The sequence below is a fragment of the Buceros rhinoceros genome, unplaced genomic scaffold (genome assembly GCF_000710305.1).
Source record: "Buceros rhinoceros silvestris isolate BGI_N320 unplaced genomic scaffold, ASM71030v1 scaffold11389, whole genome shotgun sequence".
In the NCBI taxonomy this organism is placed as follows: Eukaryota; Metazoa; Chordata; class Aves; order Bucerotiformes; family Bucerotidae; genus Buceros; species Buceros rhinoceros.
The window spans coordinates 7,599-30,736 of NW_010430949.1; the positions used below are offsets into that span (position 1 = coordinate 7,599).

The 23,138-nt window shown below is 43.5% G+C and overlaps 1 protein-coding gene across 2 annotated transcripts in view; it reads left to right on the plus strand.

The window, feature by feature from the left end:
• TRMT61A (tRNA methyltransferase 61 homolog A (S. cerevisiae)) overlaps positions 1 to 14,802 on the plus strand; it is a 19,818-nt gene extending 5,016 nt beyond the window's left edge. The window contains exons 2-4 of one of the 2 annotated variants that reach the window (XM_010143231.1): positions 4,831 to 5,097; positions 14,222 to 14,404; positions 14,462 to 14,550. In XM_010143231.1, coding sequence (XP_010141533.1) covers positions 4,831 to 5,097; positions 14,222 to 14,404; positions 14,462 to 14,550 — 539 coding nt within the window. Of the gene's footprint in view, positions 1 to 4,830; positions 5,098 to 14,221 lie in introns of both variants that reach the window. The other variant, XM_010143230.1, reaches the window with a different exon arrangement.
• The last annotated feature ends 8,336 nt before the right edge of the window (positions 14,803 to 23,138 follow it).

Here is a 23,138-nt window from a genome sequence, read left to right on the forward strand (position 1 = left end):
TTCCCTGCCTCTCCTCTTCTCTGACCCTGCCCTTGCTGTGTCTCACCTCTGCCACCGTGATTTGTGCCCTCTGACCATCTTTACAGTAAGATCTTTGGGTTAGTTTCCATCAGATGCTTAATGTGCGTGCTAAAAATTATCAATGATTCTCTTGTTACATACAGAACTTGTCATTCTTTCCTCAGTGTTTCTTGACAGATATTAGCTGTGGAGCTGTTAGCTCTGTCTAAAGATTAATTTTCCTTTCGTTTTGAGGCTCCTTCCATTCTCATGGTTGACTCATGACCTGCCTTATTATTTGGTAAGTCTAAGTGGCGTAGCTAGGAGACAAATACAGCAACACTGTCATTGTTTTGTTGTATTTACTCATTTTAGACTATCTTAGGCAGCCAAATTTTGCAGCAGAAACTCAAGTTCTATTAAAATGTTACTTGATATTGTATTGACCCAGTATTAAGAAATACGCTGTGTACTTTTCACTTAACCTCTTTTCAAGCAATATGAACTGGTGTATGCACTTAAGAGCTTCTTCAGTTTTATTCCAAAATTCATTTGCTTATGCACTGCTATAAACGTGTGTAGGTCCTAAACAACAATTTGTAGTTCCTTTTTTAAAAACAAGCACCCTGATGAGAAATTTTTAGGGAAGACAAGCCAAGTGATAGCCTGTAATGAGGAAGTGAGGTGGAATACAGAATCAGGCCACTTATGTTTGTAGCATGGGTGGGATTCCAGGAGGTGAGACAAATATCCTTTGCAGTAAGAAAATCAGACTAAACAGAGAACAGTGTAAAGAAGTACTCTTTTATTCTGTTATCAGTCAAGTGCTATGCCAGATCCTGTGGTAACACTCACGTTTCTCTTGACAGTGTTCTGATGTGTATCTGTACTGTGTTGAAATAGCATGTGTTATTTTTGAACAGCTCAGATGTTGTCCACTGCAGCTTTGAAACAGCGAAACAATGATCTCAATGTGGATATTACCTCAAGATAGCTGAGGTGTGTGGAGGCTTCTCTGTGGAAAACCTGTCACTTGCAAAAGCAGAGAGCAAGAAGAACAGATCTGTTTGATGTCAGGGAAATGGTTGAGGAGTTAATCTGATCAGTTTTTTTTGTCTACAAATCAGAAGGAAGTATCAGTAGGTGCCGAGCTGGAGTGTTTCATGTAGGTTCTTAGGACTGAAATCCTTCTAACTGCAGTGTCTCCCTTGTCTTGGAAGAGGACAGGAACACTACCCTGAGCTTAGGTGTATGAGAGAAGGAGAGCAGAGTGTGCTTGAGCCCAAGAAAAATGGAAGGATACCACACTGGTCTGCAGCATCATTAGCCACCTAACTGTTTTTAACACGGGATCTTATTCATGCTTTTGGACTGAGATGGACCACTTTCCTAGCCTGTATGCTCATCCCCTACACAGTGTCTCCTCCTCAGGATTTGAACTTTGAATATGGCATATTGGCAACCCTGTGGTGCCTCATTAAGTGCCTGCTATGTAGATGTCTGCTTTTTGACTAAGAAGTTTAAGATTACAGAGCAGTCAATGTAAAAGAGCATCGTATTTGCCAGAGGCATTAGCAATGACCTGAGTGCTCACCTAAGCGAGCTCTAAAACAGCAGCTGTGGTGTTAGTAATGTCTTCGGTACAATTTGAACTATCATCGGTTTACTTCTCTTCTATGGAGACCATTCCTGATTAATACGCTGTAGTTAAATGGGCACTGTCCTGTGGTTATTTATAGTAGAAGCTGTCAGAAAGGCAAGCATCATGGTGTAAAAATTGTAAACTGTATTTGTTCTAGAAGTTGTCTTACCTCGTGCTTTCTAGGTCAGATCAGGAACATGGGCATTTCACTACATGTGTATGATAATGAAAATCTGTTGAAGTCCATCCAGTTCTTATCTTGCCTCTTCTGATACATACTAATTTTTGAGCGTTCAGGTTTTGGTTCATTTGTATACAGGTAATTCAGCTGTGGTATTTCTGATTTGGTAGTGTTCTAGATCATGTCTTCAGTAGTACTCCTCGTGTTTTGCTGCTTTCCTGACTGATTCTGTATCGTGCTAAGGATATCTTCCATTTCCCAAGGAAACCTGAACCTGATTGGAACTGGAGCCTAAGACTCTTCGAGTCACATTTTACTGAATACTGTATTTTTCAGTAGTAATTTTGAAATAATGACAAAGGCGAATTGAAAAGGAGTTGAGAAGGTGGCGGGAGTACTCAGATGTTGAGTGTTGCAGATTTGCAGGTGTGAGGGTGAACTCTCAGGCACATGAGAATTGAGGGTCATCATCATTTCACAGGACTAGGTTCAGAATGTGTCATCTCTTCAAGGAGTGATTTTACAGTGCTGGATGTTCGTAACCATCTTGTTCTTTGTTTCCTGCAGTTTTGAGAACGTTGTCACGGAGAAGACAGGCAGCATCCTCAGAAATACTCTCATTAATGATGTTAGTGTAGTAGAATTTGATATCTAAAATGTGATACATGTGTATTATTTTCATGTTTGTGGCAGACAGTCAACAATAAATAATTCCTAGCAACCTGGTTTAACAAAAGCTCAGTCTGTAATATGCCTGCAAGTGGTGACTTCCAGCATCCTGGTTTTAGTTCAAGATTGGCTTGGAGTCTTTGTGATTCAAAAAAGAGTACCAGAAAAGAAGCCAAAAAATCTTAACGGGTTTTCCTAGGAAGCAGACAAACAGTATCTTCTGTAGTGTTTTTAAGAGCAGATTTAAAAGGAAAGTGATTAAAAATGTAAAAGAATATGAAGAAGGAAACTGGATACACACACAAGCTGCCTCTCTCTTCTGCTTACAGCCCAGCTGTGCTGACAGACCTTCTGCTCACTCTAGCAGAGAAAGATGCAGAAAGTGTGCAGCATTACCCATTTGAAAGGTAAAATAATTAAATTCTGTCAGTTTGCAGAAGTTCTCAGTTGTGCAATCCAGCCTTCTGGTGTGAAATGTAAAAGCAGAATTTTAGTCATTTTTGCATTCCCTGCCCTTGTCATAAAAAAAAATAATCAATAGAATGCTATTTCTGTGCCATGCACGTATGTCATCGAGTTTTTTCAATACATGGCTACTGTGCTACCACTGCTCCTTTTGACCAGGCAAAAGCCTATGCTGACGTTTAGAGCCTACAGTGCCAGGAGCAGATAGCTTTTCATATGTGCCCACAGAAGTGTCTTTTGCCTTTTGTTTGCTTTATTTGGATACTGGCATGAATGCATGGATTTTTCACTTTAAATAAATGTGTGCGTCACAGTTTCTCTCTTCACTTGAACCTCTCTGAGGCCAGTGGTAAAATCTGTAGGTCCCTCCCTCCCTGTCTAGTCGGCCCCATTAAAGCTGAGGGAGTGCTAGACTGACCACTGGGGTCGGAGCCCTCTCGGAGGGAAGCAGAGGAGCAGTGCTCATTCCATAGTGCGGTCTGTTGATCCAGTGGCAAACGTGGGCCCTGAGCTCTGTTTACAGTCTGAATGGCTCTCCTTTCAGAGCTGTCAGATTAAATACAGTGCCACCACAAATGTTTCTCCTCTTACGTGACTAGAGGGCAAGAACCTTGAATCCCTCAGTAAACTCTTGACTTCCTGTGCAGTTGTGGAAAGTATTACTGCAATTAAGCAGCTGTACCAGCCCCTGTGTCTGCTAATTAATTTCCTTTCTACTAGTTTCTGAGCTTTCTCCACTGCTGCTCTACTTCAGGTTCTGTCCTTTATAAGTTTTTTTAAGGTTTATGTTAGTTGAAAGAACTTGCTTCAGGCTGAAATTTGGCCTGAGCAGTCATTAAAGATAGCTAGAAATAGATTTTCTTTCTGCAGGAGAAATGTGTTTCAAGTACAGAATTATAAATCAATAAACACAGATAATTTGGTGTTGCTGTGGGGGTTTAAGTTTGGGGGGCTTATTCTGTGAAATGCCACTGGAGTGAGTAATTTGCAATGTGAGTTGGTATATGGATGTTTTCTTGAGCGAAAACACTGATTATTAGTCATTCTTGTGCTTAAGACACCGATGGGTCATTTAAAATAAGTTTCTTAAATTATCAAACTAAAAGAAGGAAAAGAAAAAAATCTGTCTTAATAGTTAATCCCTGGTTGTACATGGTAGTTGCACTTAGATATAGTTCAGATATGGGCTGGATCTCATTAGACTTCATGTGGTAGGTATGTAAGTCACCTGCGAAATCAGGTTGGTTGGTCAGGGTGATGGCAAGGAGCCCAGAGGCCTTAGTTTTGGATAATGTCAGTGGGAGCCGAGGATGGCCAGGGTCCCTTATGAGGCCTGGGCAAAACAGGCTGCATATCCTGAAGGCCGTTTGTTTGCACGGATGACAACAGGATTTTCAGGCACGGACACTCGCCAACATTGCTTCTTTGGTTGAATGAAGTTCATGATTCTGAAAATATGTTAAAGTTTGCCTTCATCTCTTAACACCCTAGAAGAGTCTGGCACTTCGAAAAAAACTCTGGTTAATTTCCCTGAATTTTTCCTGTCGCATTTACTTCCTCCTGCTCTTTTGTGACACTTGTGAGAGCTGTAGCTGACCCTTGGCATTATTTTCGTACTCCAGGGAGAGAGGACAGGTCCTGAGTTTGCCAGATTTTTAATTAATGATTTGAGTACCCTGAAGACTGTTTCCTAGGTCATTTAGTTCCCTTCTCCTTGTGAGGGAAGGTCTGTTCTCTTTCAGTAGTTTAACCAATAGTTTCTGTTCATTAGGGTTTTGAGAAAGTGTTCGAGCAGGAGGACTAATGGAGAAGAGCTTTGTTCTAATGTTTAGCTCTGTCAAAATGCATTTCATGAGTTGTTTGTCTTTTCTAGGTACGGGCAGCGGATCCCTCTCCCATGCTATCATCAGGACAGTAGCTCCCACAGGGCACCTGTACACGGTGGAGTTCCACCAACAGAGAGCCGAGAAGGCCAGGGAGGAGTTTCGAGAGCATGGGGTGGAGCATCTGGTCACTGTGACCAACCAGGATGTCTGCAAAAATGGGTTTGGTGTTTCAAACATTGCAGATGCCGTGTTCCTTGATATTCCATCTCCGTGGGAAGCCATAGGACATGCAAAGTCAGCGTTAAAAGCTGAAGGTAACTGCACTTACCTCTTTCTGTTCAGGAAGCACTGTGCACGCACTCATCTCTGCTTTTGAGCCGTACAATAGCTCCGCTTGCTTCCATTGTGTGATCACTGTTCTCAAATGTCAAAGTCTTTAGGCATTTCTAAGGTTGAAAAACCTTCAGAAAAGGTCTTCAATTTACAGCAGAAGGTTGGAAAGGAGAAGAACGACTTTTTCCTACAGGCCTGTGCTAGCTGCTATGATTAGCATGGGCAGTTTATAAAAAAACCCCTTTGAACCTTTATCAAGTGTGTTTCGATAGATCTGAGGTGTGTGAGAAGCAGCAGTAACGATAAATGCTGAAAGTGAGTTTCTTTGGCAATTCAGTGAAAAGGTGTTTGTATAAAAGGTGTTCAGATGCACGTCACGTCAATCATTGCAAATTTGGACCTAAGAAAATGTGGTTATGCTTAAATATGCTTGACAGCTTCTGCCTTAAATCTCTGCTGTTGGAGCTAACGAGAAGTTTGCCGCTGGTTGCAGTGGGAATGGAACATAAAGGCTGTTCTAGCTTATGCCAGTTATTCTGGGATTGTGACAGCAAGTGAGAATTGCCTTTGAGCAATTGGATGGATTTCATCAGTTTGTTGTAAACCTTTTCCCTATTGAAAAGTAAGCCTCAGTGAGTAAATCATTCTTTTATCCTGGAATAAGGTTTCCCCTGATTAACGTTACACTAGTGAGGATCTGAACTAACTTGTGCGAGATCACTTCCATCTGCAAAAGTTACTTTTCTAATCAAGAGAGCATGAAGTGCTGAACAGTGCCCATGCTGGGACATGGTTCAGTAAAGCTTGATTGTGTGCCAAGGCGCAGTTTTTTGTTAAAATGTGTAGTCACAGGCCTGACTTCAAGTGAAATGCTGGGTCTTCTTGAAACCACAGGATTTAAGCTTCTTAAAGGTCACTGAATGTGCATTACCTTGCTCAGTCAGGACCAACCCAGCTGATAGGCTACCTCAGCTACTACTCAACATTTTCTAGAAAGCTTTGTGATACCAATGTAACGTATACTTTCTTTAAAAGTGAATAAATAGATTTGTCAGCACTCTGTACCTCTAAGTGTTATAGCTCAATTTGTAGCTGCTTTTCAGTGTGTCCTAAGAAAAAAATAATTTGCACTGCACTGCACGATGCCCTTCCCATGCTCAAGTTATCTAATCTAGTGAGCACAACACTCAGCTGACTTCCCAGCTTAGAAGGCGCTGCAGTGCGCAGTCCAATTTGAATTATTTAAGTGGTGCATGTTTAGAATACTAAGCAGAGCTGCGTGAACAGTTCCAGGTTTTGAATCTTTGTCTCACTCCAGCATTTGAACCCTTAAGAAAGATACTATAGTCCAAACTGGCCATACCATCTGCCTATACTTTTCTGTGCTATGCTACTAGGTTACATCTGCTTAGGCAATATAAATAATACTTTAAAATCCCACATTTTTGTGTTTGTGAAGTGGCAAATGCATTTGTATGTACCAGACAAAAGGTGAAGTTGCTGATCCTTGCTGCAGTTTTTGCTGCAAACAACCACCATTGTCTGAGATCTGGTATTGGTGTAACGCTGCTCTTCTGGGTTTCATAGTACCCGCCCGAGCCGGGGGTGTTTTATTTTTACTATCTTACATATAAACAAAAGCTGTTTTTCATATAAAATATAATTTGATTGCCGTAGTAATAGGTACAAACTTACACGCATTTCTCTTTTGTTCCAAATCATATGGGTAGTTTTGTTGTGTTTTTTTTTTACTGTTGTGAAACCTAAAATAGGATAGAGGGGTACTAGCAACTGCTTTCCTTTCCATACCACAGGCAGATAATTTTATAGCACTCCTTTGTTTTGTTTTCAAATAGTTACAGCTCTTCTGCAGAAAGAACAGTCTGTGCACATACTGCTGTTTTTTGCCACCGTTCCAAGGGTTGGTATAGCGATAAAGCGTCGCTGGAAAAGATGAGACCTTCCCCTTTTTTCTCTCCATGCCCTCTCTCACACATCTGGACAGGGTCACACTTGAACCATTCACACTGTGGGGTTTATTGTGATGTGCCACGCAAATATCGCAACTGTACTGCCGGATAGTGGTAATTTATTCTCTAGAGTCCTAAGGTACTTTGAATGAAATCAGAACCAAGCGAATTCACTATATGGCATCAGCTAAGCTCCTCTTTAAAACCACAATACTCACTCATTGCAGAGTGTTCAACCATGACAGCATGTAAGAGAATGTTCTTAACCTTAACAAAACCTTATCACAGCAGGATTTTCTCTCCTACTTAGGCTCAAGATGCTGAATAGTTGCAGCTCCTAGTAGGCTGAGTGTTAATGATCCTCTTTACAGAGCACATTTATCACTCGCATTATGCCTTGCAGTTCACTGTAAATACACTGCTTACAGTAGTAGGCCTCCAGTTTAAAGCACTGCCAACCTCTAAAGGGCTAAAAGAATAAAATGTCACAATAGGTTTGTGACCAGAAGGTTCTTGTTCTCTGGTGAGGTACTCTGCCGACGTTAGGCTTGCTTCTCAGCTGCATCCTTCTGTGCTGATTTCACCAGTCACATTTGCAGCAGAAATGCTGCTTATAATATCTCTGGGGCACTGCTGCACTGCAGAACTTGCTTTCATTTCCAGACCTCACTGTTTTTCTTTTGCAGCGTCTGCTGATAAATACTTTTCTATAGTCATAGCTGCTGTTTCCAATATCTGACCTTGGTGGTTTTTGCAAAGTTGCTGTTAACTCCTTCAAGCTGAATTGTAAAAAATGAAGAAAATGAAAAAATTGGGAGGTAACAAAAATATCCTCAATATTCTACAGTTCTTAAATGCCCTGAAACTTTTGACTCACAGTCATCTCACAGCTGAATACTGTAGTGCTTTGAATGTAATTCTGCACCCACCTACTCTACTCTCATAAATACTGTCTATTTCTTCCAAGGCCATGGAAGACAAGGCAGAAACTCATTTGTACAATAATTTTAATACAGATTTTAAATTTTCTGGTAGGAAGATGGAAAAATACAGCCACATATGAGATTGGATTGTCCTCTTGCATTATAAATTGGTCATAGTGGTGTTTAAATTAACAGTCTGAGTCACAAAATTATTAAAATCACCCCTCTTTTATTTCCTTCCTTTCTTTTAAAGATTTTATTCTTAAATTCAGACTCGCTACTCCCTCTTGAGTGTCATAAAGCCCTTAAATTATGAGTTTTGTCAAATTGTGGTCTTTGAGATATGACCTGGAACAGGTAACACAGTGCTGTCAGGTTTACCTCCAAAACTTTGCAGGGAAAGTTTCCTCTGAATATCTCTATGTTTGGGCCTCTGCATTTCCTGCCATCACAGAAGCCCTTCAGCAGTACTCTGCTCTTTGTAGTAGTAGTTTGTTTTAATTTCCAAAGTCTTATATTTGTTCCCTTTGTACACAATGGACTTAAAACAGGTCTTGTTTGCATTTTTTTCCCCTTAGGATAGCCATTGGTTGTTCTCCTAGCCTGTCAGCTTTGGTTATTGCAGATGCTCTGTAAGAGAATAATTAATATCTTATTCTCCCTGTAGCCTGTGGTGCAGGTAAGGCATTGCCTGGTTTAGCTAGTTTCAGTTTTCATTTGGGCTTGCCTCCCTCCTCCCCTGAGCTTTCAGGGAATACCATGTTCACGTAGAAAGCCTCACTGGCTGTGTTTCTTGAGCTCCAGAAGTTATTCATGGTCCCTCTTTTTAAACCACACAGGCATGGCTTTGAGGAGCAGCTGAAATCCCTGGCCACAAGTCTCACCCCTGTGGTATCTGGGTAGGGAGTATCCCAGCTGAATTGCACTGAGAAGAGGGCAGTTGTATCAAGGGTGATGTTGTTTGGGCTCAGGCTACCTCAAGAACACACAGGGAATGTGTTAGGGCAGGAAGTGGAGCCTGGCAGTCTAGCATGCTGTTGTGCTCCAGCCATGCAGGTGGTATTCAAGTTGGTATTGGCGCTTCTCATGACCCCAGGAGATTGTTTTGGAGTAAATGCATGAAGCTGTGCGTGCTTGCTAGAATGTTGGCACCAGCCTTTGTTAGTGTGGCACCTGCTTTGATTCAAAGGAGAGTTAACTAAAGGTGAGGCTAAAGATCCATAAACTAACTTTAAATCGAAGCCTATTCTCAACATTGAGGGGCCATCTGCTCTGGTGCAAAGCTACCCCACTAGTATCTAGGACTGGGTACTAACCCACAAAGCAGCTTAGTCTGGTTCCTAAGCGCTGGCTGTTTGCTTAGCCAGCCCCAGTTGTTGTATCTCATTGGAGGATGTTAACCTAGCTCCAGTCTGTCACAGATTGGTAGGTCAGGTGCACACGATGGACCTGGCCTGGAGTAAAAGTGATTCCTCAGCATCAGGAGACAAGCAGAAGGATTCCTGCATCGTAATCCATGCTATGGAATGCCAGCCAAAGCTACTGGCCTTTACACAGTTTGTAGAAAGTACTTTGGGATGAATGAAAGAAGCCTTAAAAGAAGTTGTTAGGTTTTCTTCCCCAGTTTGGAGCCAAGTGATTTTTTAACTTCCTTGTTGCCTGCATTTGCCAGCCCGTAATAGTGAGTAGGAATAAATTCCTTTTGAAAGATTCATCTACAAATGTAGAGGTTAAGGTCACGTTTTCAGAAAATCACATCAAGCTTCTATTAATAAGCTGGCAAGTGATTTGGAGAAAAATTTATTTTCTGAATCAAGAAACATCCTTTAATTTCTTCCAACAGCCGAATCCTCTAATTTCACTTGTCAGGGAACCTATATCAAATCGCCCACAAGCACGCTCACTTAAAGGACGTTCTGTCCCCTTTTACAGAGGCAATATTTTTAGTGTCCTACTAGCACAGAGTAAATGCCACAGTGATGCTGCTCAGTGACTCTCCTGCCTCGCCCCTACATAATGATAATGCCTGTGTGATTTTTTTCTTACATGAGATCTTTGTTACAAAATCCAATTAGGACAGTGCACTGAAGTCTGAAAACCCAGAGCCGTGTCCTTCTACGAGAAGTAAAAAAGCTGTGTTGTATTCTTTACATCACAGAATAATTTCTAAAATTGCAGGCCCTTTTCCCTGGAACTTAATGGTGTGTATGTTCTTTTCACATCTTCTGAATAATATTGGGGTGATGAAAAAGCATGTCAGAGCACTTGTGACACATACTATAACCAACAGAAGTGAGAGTACGTAACTTGGACACGTTTTCTGTTTCATGAGCATGCACTGGAGTTCTTGTCAGCTGGGTAGCACTGCCAGATTTTCCATACTTGAAACCTAATGCAGTTACTAGCTAAATAGAACTGCTAGAAGTGGTAGGCCTTGCTCAAACCACAGACAAAATTGTTTGTTGGAGTTGCGCAAGAACGTACCAGGAACTGCTCTTGAAGGAGCGATTTTCAAGGCATTGACCTCTTGCATAGATGCAAGGGTATGTCCCTTGATTACTAATCAGATACTGTCTGCTAAAATGTACAGTGCTACCTGGATGCAAATCTTCTATTTTCACCATCCCTTAAGCTCTCTTCTGTAATCATTCCAGTCTGAACTGTACTTCCATTTCATATCCTCTCGACCCTATTGTGGGTTACAATGACGGCCAGGTCTGTGTGGGCTTGTTCCAGCCTATAGGTTCAGGAGATTTAACCTCTCCACTCACTCCCTGTAAAATCGAAGGTAGAAAAAAATCAAGTCTTTCATACAGTCTCATTATTCTCTTCTCAACTGTAGCACTTGTCAGATGCATTATACATGAATAAACACATTTTTAGACAGCTCTTCAGATCAAAAAGCTCACACAGCTTCCCAATGTGAACAGGATTAATCTCAGATAATTACTATATCAATTTATGATGACACACAGATCTCATTAACCAAATTTAGGAACGGTAGCTTTCCTAACAGGAGAGCTCTGAAAGAACACAGGCTCAGTTTGTACTAAAAAGTTTCCTGTCAGTTGTTTTCACTGCTCTCTAGTCTAGTCCACCCCTTTGTGATCCACAGTCAGAGCAGTGCGCCCCAGCCAGCGGAGAGGGAGGGAGTACATGTCTTTTATTCATTCACTAAGGAATCCTTGGCATGGCAAGACAAAGCAATGCATATTCAAGTCCTTTAAGCCCTACATGCCTCTGGATGTCTAAAGGACAAGTGGGCTCTTAGAGAATCTGAGAATTGTGAATGCTGAAATCTAGATTGTATCTGTTTGGTGCTTGTGACGGAAAGGGTGTTGCCTAGCTGGTAATCGAGGGGGTTACAGAGGGCAGCCCACAGTGTAGAGAATTCAGAAGCCTCTAGTCTGCTCCTAGAACAGATGAGCATGTCCTGAGCGCCAGTTTTCTGCTGCTCAGAGTCCATTTTTTTGCTGGTTTAAACATACCATGGCAATTGAAGCTTCCCAAATCTTTCTATTTTAGATAGCCTCTTGCAGTCTGGAACAGCAATTTCATTTCTGCCTTCCAACTTTCTGCTAATTGTAGCTTTCCAATCTTCTCTTAATGTCTGCTTAATCGAACAAGCCCAGCCTGTAAGTCAAACCCGACCGGCCCAACAGCGTGTATAGGAAACGGCAGAGAAGACCCCTCTTCCACTTGTTAGGATCCAGAAAGACAGATGCTTGGTGGTTTTGCTTCTAAGCTCTTTGTAGGTTATTTATTTGGGAGGGATGTATAATAATAACCAGAACAATAGGTACGAAAGGGAAAAAAAAGAAATCGGCATATTTCTTTTACTCTAAAACTAAAACCCACTGGATGCTCTCACTTAAATGGAATACCAGATGTTACTTACACTGTGTTCTCACTCTTTATACCTGAGAAGCTTCCAGCAGTGCAGCAAGTAAAGTAACATAATTTTTTGTACTTCTCCTCTGGATGTTAGCTATAGCAAGCAAGAGCTTTCTTCCCTACCGGGCAGCTTGAAAGCCTATTTTCTGTCACCCTACTTCCCCTAGCAGTCTGCTCTGCAAGGAGGCACACTGATAAATCATCACCAAGTTTGGTGTTGACATGCTGTACTCAGCTGACCATCCTGAGGCAAAATGAAGGGTGCTTTGCCTTCAGTTAAAGGCTTGACAAGAACCGTAGGCGGCTCAGCAGCTTGTATGGCAACAGCTGTGTGCAGGCTTCTTAGTTTTTGACTGTAAATCTAGAGCGTCTGAATTCAGAAGCCTAAACATATCTTGAAACCCTTGTAGTCAGAATAAATAAGAACGGACTTACTGTAAATGTAAATATATTTCCCTTTTTTATTGCAGTGTAAAACACCAAAACCAAAAAGCCTGAATGAAATAGTAGTAAGCCTCTTGCCTCTCTGCGGATTCTTGCTTTGTGGACAAAGAGTTGTTGTGAACTGACATTTGACTATGTTGGACGTTTGTTCAGTTCCCCACACAGTAAGAATATAACATCTTTCTTTATAAAGTACATGCACCATAGTAGCTTCTTTCCTTTACATCTACACATGGTAGAAATGTGTACTGCTTCAGCCAGAGAAGGTTAGCTATCTGATTTGAAGTCGTTTTGGTAGTCCTGGCCATCCTGATGAACGTGTAGATCTAATTTCATGGGAGCTAGTGGACTGGGTGTGCAATTAAATTGGCATCAACAGAGTTGGTTAATAATGACACATACCAGCATTAATTTTGCAGGTGATTATTAGATTTGGTTCTTAATTGTCACTCTAGGGAATTACTTGTTCAAGGTACTTTGTTGTGAAGATGCATGATAAGAACCCCTGGCTGTGGAGATTTTATTTCAGGACTAAAATTAAATCCTACTTAGTGTATGGTGGGTTAGTGGCTATGGAAAGTGTTCTTCTCCAGTCAGTACCCAGCACATCATTGCTGCACAGAAGAAACTAGAATGCTACAGTGACGCTTTCAGATCCGATGCTTTCTTTTTTTAGATATGTGACTTTAGAAACGAAAAAGGAAAAAAAAAAGGGGGAGTTTGAGATAAAGCAGGCTTCATGTAGTCCCAGCATAGCCTCTATTTTTAGCAGAATGCTTTGCTCTCACTTGCACGGGTTCTTTAACTGCTTAGACAACTGGTGTTGGAAGGCTTGACTGGATGAGCCTGGGAGAGGGCTGGGAAGGAATGCAAATCAGGTCAGCAAGCATTTTCATCTACTACTGTAATAAGTGAAACAGTAGCTGAAGCTTCATTGCCCAGTGTTCCTTCCCCCCGCTTTTCAGGAAGGGCCTTAGCCTTGTGGGACGCTGTGTCCTAGGTGAAAGCACATGCCTTGGCTTTGTGGCAGACAGTGTCCTTATAATTCTTTGATCTGATTTGGCTGTGGCTTTTCAGAGTAAATCTGAATCATTCTATTCTCAGCTGTTAAGCTGACGTTGTGGCACGCAGAAAGTTGTAGGGGGTCTATTAATATTCTGCATTTAGAATCAAAAATCTGAACTGTGCACAGACAAGGAGATGAGTATTAGTGTATCACTTAAGTCCTATCCTAGAGTTCTGAAGCATTTGATGTGAACCTGCCCGATGTGATCTCCAGCAAACTTTAATGCTCAGCAGACGTGCTAGTCAGCTTGGCTAAAAGAGCGAAGCCTTACCAGCAGTCCATCTATGGCCTGGAGAGATTACTCTATGCTGTACAGGCATACCATCGTTCTCACATAAACACAGCCACTTTTGTCAGAGCGTGTGTGCATGCACACTTACATTCTAATAGAGGCAACTCTGTGCAGTGTGTGGAGGATGACTTCTGGCTTTGTGTCAGTGCCAACTTCAGTTTCGGTTCCTCAGTCAGAATAGTGGGGAGTGATTCCAAAAGAGTCGCTGCTCTAAAGGGATCAACTTTAACGGTTTTATCATGAACAAATGTGGTGGTCAACACTGGATTTGGAAGATGAATGAATTTGCTGTTCCTGTTTTTGAAGGGTCTCTGAAGCACCTTGTAGAGTCATCCGTGTTTGGTTTTGTGCTGATACTTTCAACCTGCATAGTTCCCTAATAGAGATTTTCTTGAAGAATGTTTTCATTTTGTCTGTATAATAATCTCTATGGGCATCTGGGAGAATTTGAAAAATGATTAAAAGTGCTTCATTTTTGTTTTTACCCTTTTTTCCACTACCTGTCTGATTTTGCAGGTGGCCGAATCTGCTCTTTCTCCCCCTGCATTGAACAAGTCCAAAGAACCTGCCTGGCGATGGAAGAATATGGTTTTACAGAGATTAACACCTTGGAAATTCTGCTCCGAGTGTACAATGTGAGGACAATTAGCTTGCAAATCCCTGACCTTGGAAGAGCAGCTGAGAGTAATTCTAGCACTGGCTTTGACAGCAGCAGCCCATCAAACCAAGGTAGCCTGTGCACTAATCTGCAGCAAGGAACCGTGCAGTTCAAAAGCGGCGTGCCCCTCAGGGAGATGGTCGGTCACACTGGGTACCTGACCTTTGCCACCAAGAGCCTCTTTTAGTACATCTTGAGTTTGTGCAGATTGGAGTGGTTCGTGTGTTTGTGTGCGGATCCTGTTTTCATGGTTCTTTTTTGTAGGGCATCCAAATTTTCATTCGTCAGGGAATTCCATATATAGTCAGATTTGGTTGGAATATGCTTTGTTTAAATAGCACTCAAGCATTAACCAGAGCAGCATCAAGGGAATGTTGAAACTCTGGAATGGTGCTCCACTTGCCGTCAGAAATAAGATAAATTATTAGCGATTGGCCATCCCCTGGAACGTGCGGTATAATGATCTCTCTTGATAATAAAGCAAACCAAACAGCACACTAATTGCAAGTAACTTGAATTTTTTTCCTCCTCTTTTCTAAATTATTTTCTCAGGTTTACTTTTTCTTCCTAGCACCTCTAGGCACAATTTTTTAACTTCTTTAGTGTCTGTGTAGCTCTTAGGAATGTGAAAGTGCCTACTTGCTTCCTTTTAGATGCAAAAGTTGCGAGGTCATAGGGTTGCCAGCACGACTGATCACAGAATTAGTGTTTTCTTGGAATAGCGTTTGGCTGCGCAGAGGACTGTTGGCAGTGCTCAGGAACACAACCTCTCACTCCATTTCAGCCTGGCATCTGCAAACCGTTTAGATTACACAGAGGTCAAAGGAGTGTCCTAATTGTTGGATTTGGTTTAAGTAGTATATTGTGCTCATCAATTTATAGCAGAAATTTGGACCTGGATTCATACCATACTCCTCTAATAGATCACTCACTTTCGTGGTCAATGAACCCTCTGTGAAAACTCACTGGACAGCTGGTTCCCATCACCTAAACACCCCTTTGTAAGCAGTGTGGCTGAGGGTCTGTTCGTTTGGTGGTTTTTGTACATCACGGTGTACTGTCTTCCTGCGGCTGAATGACGGATTGCTTTTGGCAAGATTTCTTTCTCCAAATTGCAGCCACAATGCAAACTTGGTAAAATCCTCAACCAGCTTTATTAAGGAAGTTTTCAGACCATTTACTCTTTGGTCTTCCATACAAAGCTGGTGGGTGTGGTGGACTATTTGATGCTGGATAAATTTTGTATTTACAGATTAAAATAATTATGCAAATTTATCAAGTTCCTTTTTTCTTTTTTTGTTTTAATGAATTTACTAATATTTTTATTCCAGCTGCTAGTACTCTCTCTCAAAGTGTTTAGCTGTGCCTTGCATTTGGTACCTGGATATACTGATTGCCCCGTAAGAAAAATAACCATTCATAAATGGCTGCCTGAACATTTGAACCTGATATCCCTCCCCCACTCCTGACAAAAATAAACAAAGCTAAGCTTTTAACGTGTTACAGCAGAACGCTAATCCATAACGGTTTAAAGAAAGCTCAACCGATCACGACGGCAAAGATAAACTGTTGAGCAGATTAAAGGCAGAAAGCAATTCTGTTGGACTAAATCAGTTACGTAAGTTGGCCTATAACTGCCGCATTTCTCCAGAAATTATGTGAAAGTTCTCTTTCGACTGCTGCTAACGTCCCCCAGAAAGGCCTGCAGTAAACTGCTGACATGGGTGTATGGCCTGGTGGTACCTGTATTGCAGTGACATGCTTGCATGTGTATGCACATGTCTGTGTGCCTAAACCACCACCACAGAAGTACTAAGGTGCTAATGTGAGCCAGAGGAAAGGGTGGAGAAATACAGTATTAATGCTGCAAGTTTGTTCTTCTTTCAAGGTGATTCTTCTTCACTAACAAGTGGGATCCCCCATCTTCATCAGGGATAATTCCAGCCTATATTTTGCTTTTTTTTCCTGACAGACTTTATTTTTAAATAGTGTAACATTTAAACAGGATTAAAGAGGAACGAAGTTACATTTCTGTCCTACAAATAGACGTGGAATGGAAATATCGATGTGTCTTCATGGAGCTTGAAACCAGGCTGATGCCTTTTTGCCTACAAAGCCCAATTCAGAACCCCTTGAAATAAACCATTGACTTTGCATGGTCCCATATTGATTTGATCCCTGCTGAGGAAGGGCAAGCATTGCGTAAGAGGAGAAGGATTTAATTTCTGTCTTTGCAATATTAAAAAGGCTTCTGTGTTTTTGTTGCCAATCACAGCAATGGCCAGCAGCACTACACCGCTTCCTGCTGCTGCTTTGTTGTGAGGGTCACAGGGAGGACCCCCCACTGTCCAGTGTGAATGGCACTGTGCTGCCAGAACTCGCCACAGTTTAATTCTGCCTAAGATCACCTGTATTTTTCCTTCTGGCTACATCCCCTGCCAAAAGTGGTAAATCAGAAACAGGTCTTCCCTGCCACACTGGGGAAATCTGCTTGGGCCACGCTTTCAAAGACTCATTTATCTTTTTAATATGTTTTAGTCTTCTGTCTGGAATGAACCATCTCTTCTTCCTGCCCTGACACAGTTCAATCGCACATTGGCAGGCTGCACATGTTCATTGCTGCTAAGCATTTGGATGCCTCAGTTGTTGTGGAGCAGTATACAGCTCTGCCCGACAGCCAGGTTCAGCTAGTCCTAGGATGAGGCTGCTGCTGTTCGCCATTGACTTGTGCTTTAATACAAGTGTTAGAGATTTGATTCTCACCATGGTTGTTTCCTTCTCACCTGTTAGCACAACACTGTTTTCCTCTGAGAAGATACGATCATAAATCCTGCTTGAGAACCTTAAAGGACTAAAGTAGCAAAAATGTGAGGAACTCACTCTTCTGCTTAATTTCCTGCTTTGTTTTCTTAGGTACTTTGGGATATGTGACGGTGAGATGGTTCTTCCTGGGAAGCGTTCCAGAGATGAGGGTTCTGGTTCATGCTCGTTCCCTTGAGAGTACATCTGTGCTCCATTAGTCCTGGTGAATGGGGGTGATTGCGGAAGTCACGGTGACCTAGAAAGGAGGGGGGCTCAGAGATGCAGTGAGCCTTGATCTACTTGTAAATACTAGTGCTGATCCCAGCAGAGTCTGCATCATTTAGGTGGATGAGTGCACTGGGCAGCCCACATGCTCATGCCTTACAAAGTTCCTTCTAGACAGAGACTGGAGCAAACTGTGCCCTCCTGGGCTGAATTTCAGTTGTGTTTGGTGCTCCCAGCTCATCTCTGATGCCAGTGGGAGCAGTGCAGGCTTGGAAGAGGAGGGTTAGAAATGGCTGGGCTCTCGGAGGCTGTTGCTGGGCTCTGTCTTGGCTTCTGCTTGCACAAATCTGAGAAAGCCACAGTAAGAGCAAAGCAGGAGAGTCAGCATTGCATAACCATAATGTTACACCGAAGGTACGTGCAGCTGTGGCTAGTCAAAGGAGGAAGGGGGTTACTCTACTACCAGCAGGTTCTGACTGTGTCACCATGAGGGAAAGCATTTACATGCTGCTGGCCTCCTGAGTGCTCCTGAGGAACTACGTTGTTCAGATGCCAAAAGAGGAGAGCCAGATTGTGTTATTTCCTTTCTCCCTACGTGACAGCTTCTGAACTGGAATGAATCTTCATCAGTAGCAACACAGGGAACAAATAAACCTTGAATTAAATAAGCAAATAATAATCCTCCTCACTGGTGTCCAGCCCTTACCTGCGTATCTCACCCAGGAGCTCTGTGTCCCTTCGTAGGCTGTTCAGGACGTGCTGTTCTCCTCTGCTGTGGCCAAACAGCTTTGAATTCTGAGTTTAGCTGGCTGATACACGCTGACAGAAGTAAATGCAGAAGCCAGCTGGGAACAGTCACCTATGGGGCATCTCACCATATCTCCATGTTTCTGTCTGGCTGCTAAGGTTCATCACCCACAACCCACTTGCCTTGTCATGGAGCAGTCTCTTCCCATCATCTCCCTCACTTCTGCCCGCAAACCCAAAGCTAGCAGACATACCGCTGGCATGCACCAGCTCTTCTGGTGCTTTGAGGCAACTCAAGTTGCACAGCCAGGTTCTTGACAGAGGCAGGCATTTTCCTCTTCTCTTTTCTGGACTGCCAGACGGAGAAGGGCTGTTGTTTGCCACCCCATCAGGACATGCAGCCGCAGAGGTTCTGCAGGTACAGCTGCTGCAAGGTGCTGTGGAGAGAAGCCACCTGACTGCTCCTGACCCCAGGCACCCTGCGAGAGCGGTGTGCTGCCATGGCAACAGCACAGCATCATTCAAGCCCCTGCAGACCTCAGCCTGAAGTTATTTCGGTGGGCGCTGCGTGGGTTGATACTAAATACCGTATTCCTTTATAGTTCTTAAGAGGGCGATTTGCATGAATGGTTCCAGTGGAGCTGTGGAGAAGCTCTCCCCAAGGGGTCCAGATAGCTGCAGGAAATGTCAGAGACCAGGACCCAGTGAATTCAGAGCTGCTGCTCCCAGAGGTGCTGTCAAAGTTACGTAAGTAGGGGAAGGAGCTTTTTCATCTTTTTCTGGTAGCGCTGATTCATCACAGAGTCCATGTGCACGAAGCCAGGAGAAACTGTTGCTTTAACAACCTCCTTTTGTATTAAGCACAGTGCAGACTGGGGAAGTCTTCAGTGGGCTTTTCCTCTCTCTCTGTTCTGTGACTTTGGGGGAACTCCCACCCTTCCTTGAGACGAAAGTGCAGTAGCAGTAGTTGCCCCTAACAGTGTGGCCGGTCCTGGGAATGTGGAATGAAAGTCTGTGATGCCAAAATACACTGACCAAGAAGTTATTTTTTTTCCACTCGGTGGGATGAAATTGTAGGCTCTGTGGTACTTTTTACATTGGTCCTCCATGTCCTTAGAAATTGTCCACAAAGCACTATTTCAGAATAATTAAAAAAAAAAAAGGTAAGAGCCACTTATTCCTAGGAATCATCTGGATTTGAGAACAAAATCTGCTTGGAGGAAGAAGTGGAAGAAGCAGTAGCAAGGCAGAGAATGATTTCTGGACAAGGCTCCTCTTTTCCTGACCTTTTCCAGTGAAGAGGCAATTCCCCAGAAGGTTCCAGCTGCTCTCCTTAAAAGCCGTGGATCAGACCTCCTCATTAGTGAGGATGTTGGTTCAATCAGGCTATTTTAACAAGGCATGTAGGCTGGGATCTGCAGCTGAGGGAGTGGAAAGGAGGGAGGGAAAGGAAAAGAGCTTTTTAAAGCACCTGCATTCAGTTCAACCTGTTGGATTAAATCTTTCTCATGTCATGCTGTTTTTACAGGAGTCACACTATGGTCTAGATTATCTTAGCAATATATACAATATACTTCTGTGTAATACAGGAAAGAATCGCCCACTTCAGTACATTACTAGATAAGAACGTGGGACAAGCAAGAGACAGAAGTACCTGTGTTGAGAAATCAGGCTTAACTAAGATACCATTTGCACTCTCTGCTGTTCTCTTACTGTGTTTTTTTTATCCTCTGTCAGGGAAGGTGGAAACATTTAAGAAAATGGATAATACTTGAGTGGAATATATACCCCACCAGCACACAAAGCCTCGCAGATAGGAAATCAACTTCCAGTTTTTGCCACTCAGTGCTCCCAGGAAGGTTCTTCCTTGTCAACATTTCCTCATTGATCTTCGCAGCACTTGGAGAGCCTTTTTCAGTGGAGAGGTCAGATACTCACATAGTTACAGCTGATTAGCAGCCTGTGGATGCATGTCAGGGCAAAGATGGCAGCACTGGACTCCTTAAGTTTCTTACCTAGACTATAAATGGACCGTATCCCCCCTCAGTGGGTTGCTGGATTACATCCCCAGTGCATTGATAGCATTACAGCAACACCAAGAGGCCCAGGTGGGCTAAACACTGCGCGTGGCGCCTGTCCCAAAGAGCTCAGCAGCTCAGCAAGCCGTGGGTAAGACAGGCGTGGTGTGACCCGCACACGACTGCACTAGCGCATCAGCTAGCCCAGGGCTTTCTCCCGACTGCTGGAACAGGGCTGGGCCTTGTGCATAATCCTTTGGAGCATTTTCTGCCTCCAAGGAAATTCACAGGGCTCGGTGCTTCAGACTCAGTCAGACTGAGCAAGTGCCTTTGCACCTGCCAGCTCCTTCTGTACCACTTCTGACGGAGGAGTTAAGAGTCAAGGTGCAGCGTGTCTCCCCAGGAGAAGATAACGCGTTTCTTCCGCATGATAAATCTCCGTGTGAGACGTGATTTCTGCTTCATAAGGAAACAGTTCCTCATTTCTCATGTGGTTTGATTTTGAGCCTGCAAACATTTGCTCATGGAGGGGAAGGGATTTGTAAAATGTCTGTGGCTGAAGGTGGAAGTACCTGCTGCTGCTGTGAGAGCATGGTGGTACCTCTACGTTAGGGAGCTGCTGGCTGCATGAAGGAAGGGCAGCTTTCTCAAGGTAAAGGGATCTCGTGCCCCAGCTCCTGCTGGCTTTCCTTACTGATTCATTTCAGTGGGATTTCAGCACAACTCCCTTGAGGAGCTGGGCCCTGGCTGCATAGGCTCTTTGGGAATCGTAATGCACCGTGCTCGTTTTGATGGCTGATGCATAAGGGGATTGTGACAGTCAGTGGCAGGATGGAAAACAGGACCTGACATTACAGATCTTCCCTCTGCTAGAAGGGTCACAGCTCCTTGTTAAGTGACCGTGCTCTCCTAATGCTGAACAAGAACATTCTCCAGAGCAAAGCCCTCACACGGCAGCATTCCACTGCCCACCAATTCTTACAGCACCTGGATGCAATGCAGCTAGATAATGTTCACTTGTCACAGCTCATGACCCAGCTGGAGCAGCCAGTGCTTAATGATTGTCTGAAACTTCATGCGTCTTCCTCTGCAGCCATTTTCGGTTTTAGCTGGATTAATTTTATATGGATTAAAAATGTGAGTCAATGTCTTTTAAAGAGGGAAGTGGCATTTTAAAATCTATATTCTACCCCAAGGCTATAAATACATCTGCCTCACAGAAATCAGCTGTTTAGGGTGGTTCTTATAGCAGAGGGGATGACTCAAAGAGGCTTGTACTCTTCGTTGTTTTTATCAGAGCTGAAAAAAACCACCCCAAATTCCCTGTGAATTAGAAGGGTCAGTGACTGTAGATAGATCCTGTGCTTTTCCCCCACCAGAGGAAACGTGGCACTGGTTTGGATAGTCTGGATCCAGTGCAGTCACATGTCTGCAAACAGTCATGTTTCGCTGCACTTGTACAGAATACCAGCCAGCATCTGACTTCCTTGAATAAAAATCAACAAAGCAGAAATACCGCACAGGCTGATAATAATTGCTCAAAATGCCACGTAGCCAGTGGTTTCTTCTCTCCCTGCCCCATGTGGTTATAGAGCACCTAAGAGTGCTCCGATTCAATTATACACCCCAAAGTAATGTCAAAAGACCACGAGTGAGGCTGCAGAGCCACCCGTGCAGAAAGCGAGGGAATGTGACAGAATTAAGGCACTTTCTGGAGCCAGGAGTTGCAGGATGAATAAGGCTGAGTAATGAGTTCAGGGGTAAGGGACGGAGGGTCGTGCTCTTAGGTGGGTCTTGCAGGAGCATGGCGATCACAAGGGGCATCCCAGAGTCCGTGCTGGTACTTGTACAGCTCAGTGCCTTTATCACTGACCTGGTAAAGGGCTGAGCAGTTAGCCGAGGAAACCTGCTGATGGCACAAATTTATGGTGGTAAGGATGGGGACAGGTTGTAAAGAGCTGTGGAAGGACTTTGCAGGAGAGTCCTTATGAGCAACTGACTGGGCAATAATGTGCGGGTGAAACTCAGCGTAGATAACTGCAAAGGGCTACCAGGTGGAGGGGAAGGGGGATAACCCTGTCAGGAAGCGTAAGCACTGGATGTCGGGGACCAGGTTTTGGGGCTGCAGCATGGAGAGAGAAGCTCAGCACTCAGTGGCAGCCTGCGGTGGCGGCTGCTCCAGGCTGAGTGACACTGCCAAGAGCAGCACCGGCACCTTCTCCAAGGGAAGGACAAGCTTTCATTTTCACAGGAGCTGTGTTAAACCTCCCAGCAGAGCGTGACTAAATGGAGCTAATCTAGGAGCTCATGCCCATTTAATACAAGGTCCCTCTGCACCTTCCTGGCAGTGACAGTCTAAAGCTCCAGGACACTTCTCAAAACGTGTAATAGCTGCTTGCTGCAAGTGAGAGTCAAGTTCTAGTTGTGTTTTCAACCACAGTAATGAGCTTTATGGGAGGTTTTCATTATGACTTTGTTTCCTAAACATGTGAAAGCCTTTGAAAAGCAGAGGGCTTGCTCAGCTGTATCCAAAAACATTCAAATGGTACTTGACTCCTTTTCTACCCTGTATTTGTCCTCTGAGTATACGTGTCACTGTTTAGTGAACACAGCAATCCTGTCAGACCAACGATGGAAGAAGCCTCCTCAGTCTGGGGAGCTGAACCTCCTGCCTCCCGTGCCTGAATTTGTGATGAACCAAAGAGCAAGACTTTTAAATTCCCTGTTTAAACTCCATTCCACCCCAAAACCGAGGACAGCCACCACCACAGTGCCAGGAAGGGCACTGCCTTTGGCCGCAGTAACTGATGGAGAGCTGCGTAATCCTCCTTGTCCTGCCCGTTAGCCAGCACCAGGTTTTGGGCTGCGAGCAGGTGACCACAGTGGAGACAGCCCAGTTCCCCCATCAGGCAGCTCGATCAACCTTGTCTGATGGCACAGATCAACAGGGGTGGTTTTTTTTACCAGCATTAGGATTTCAGCA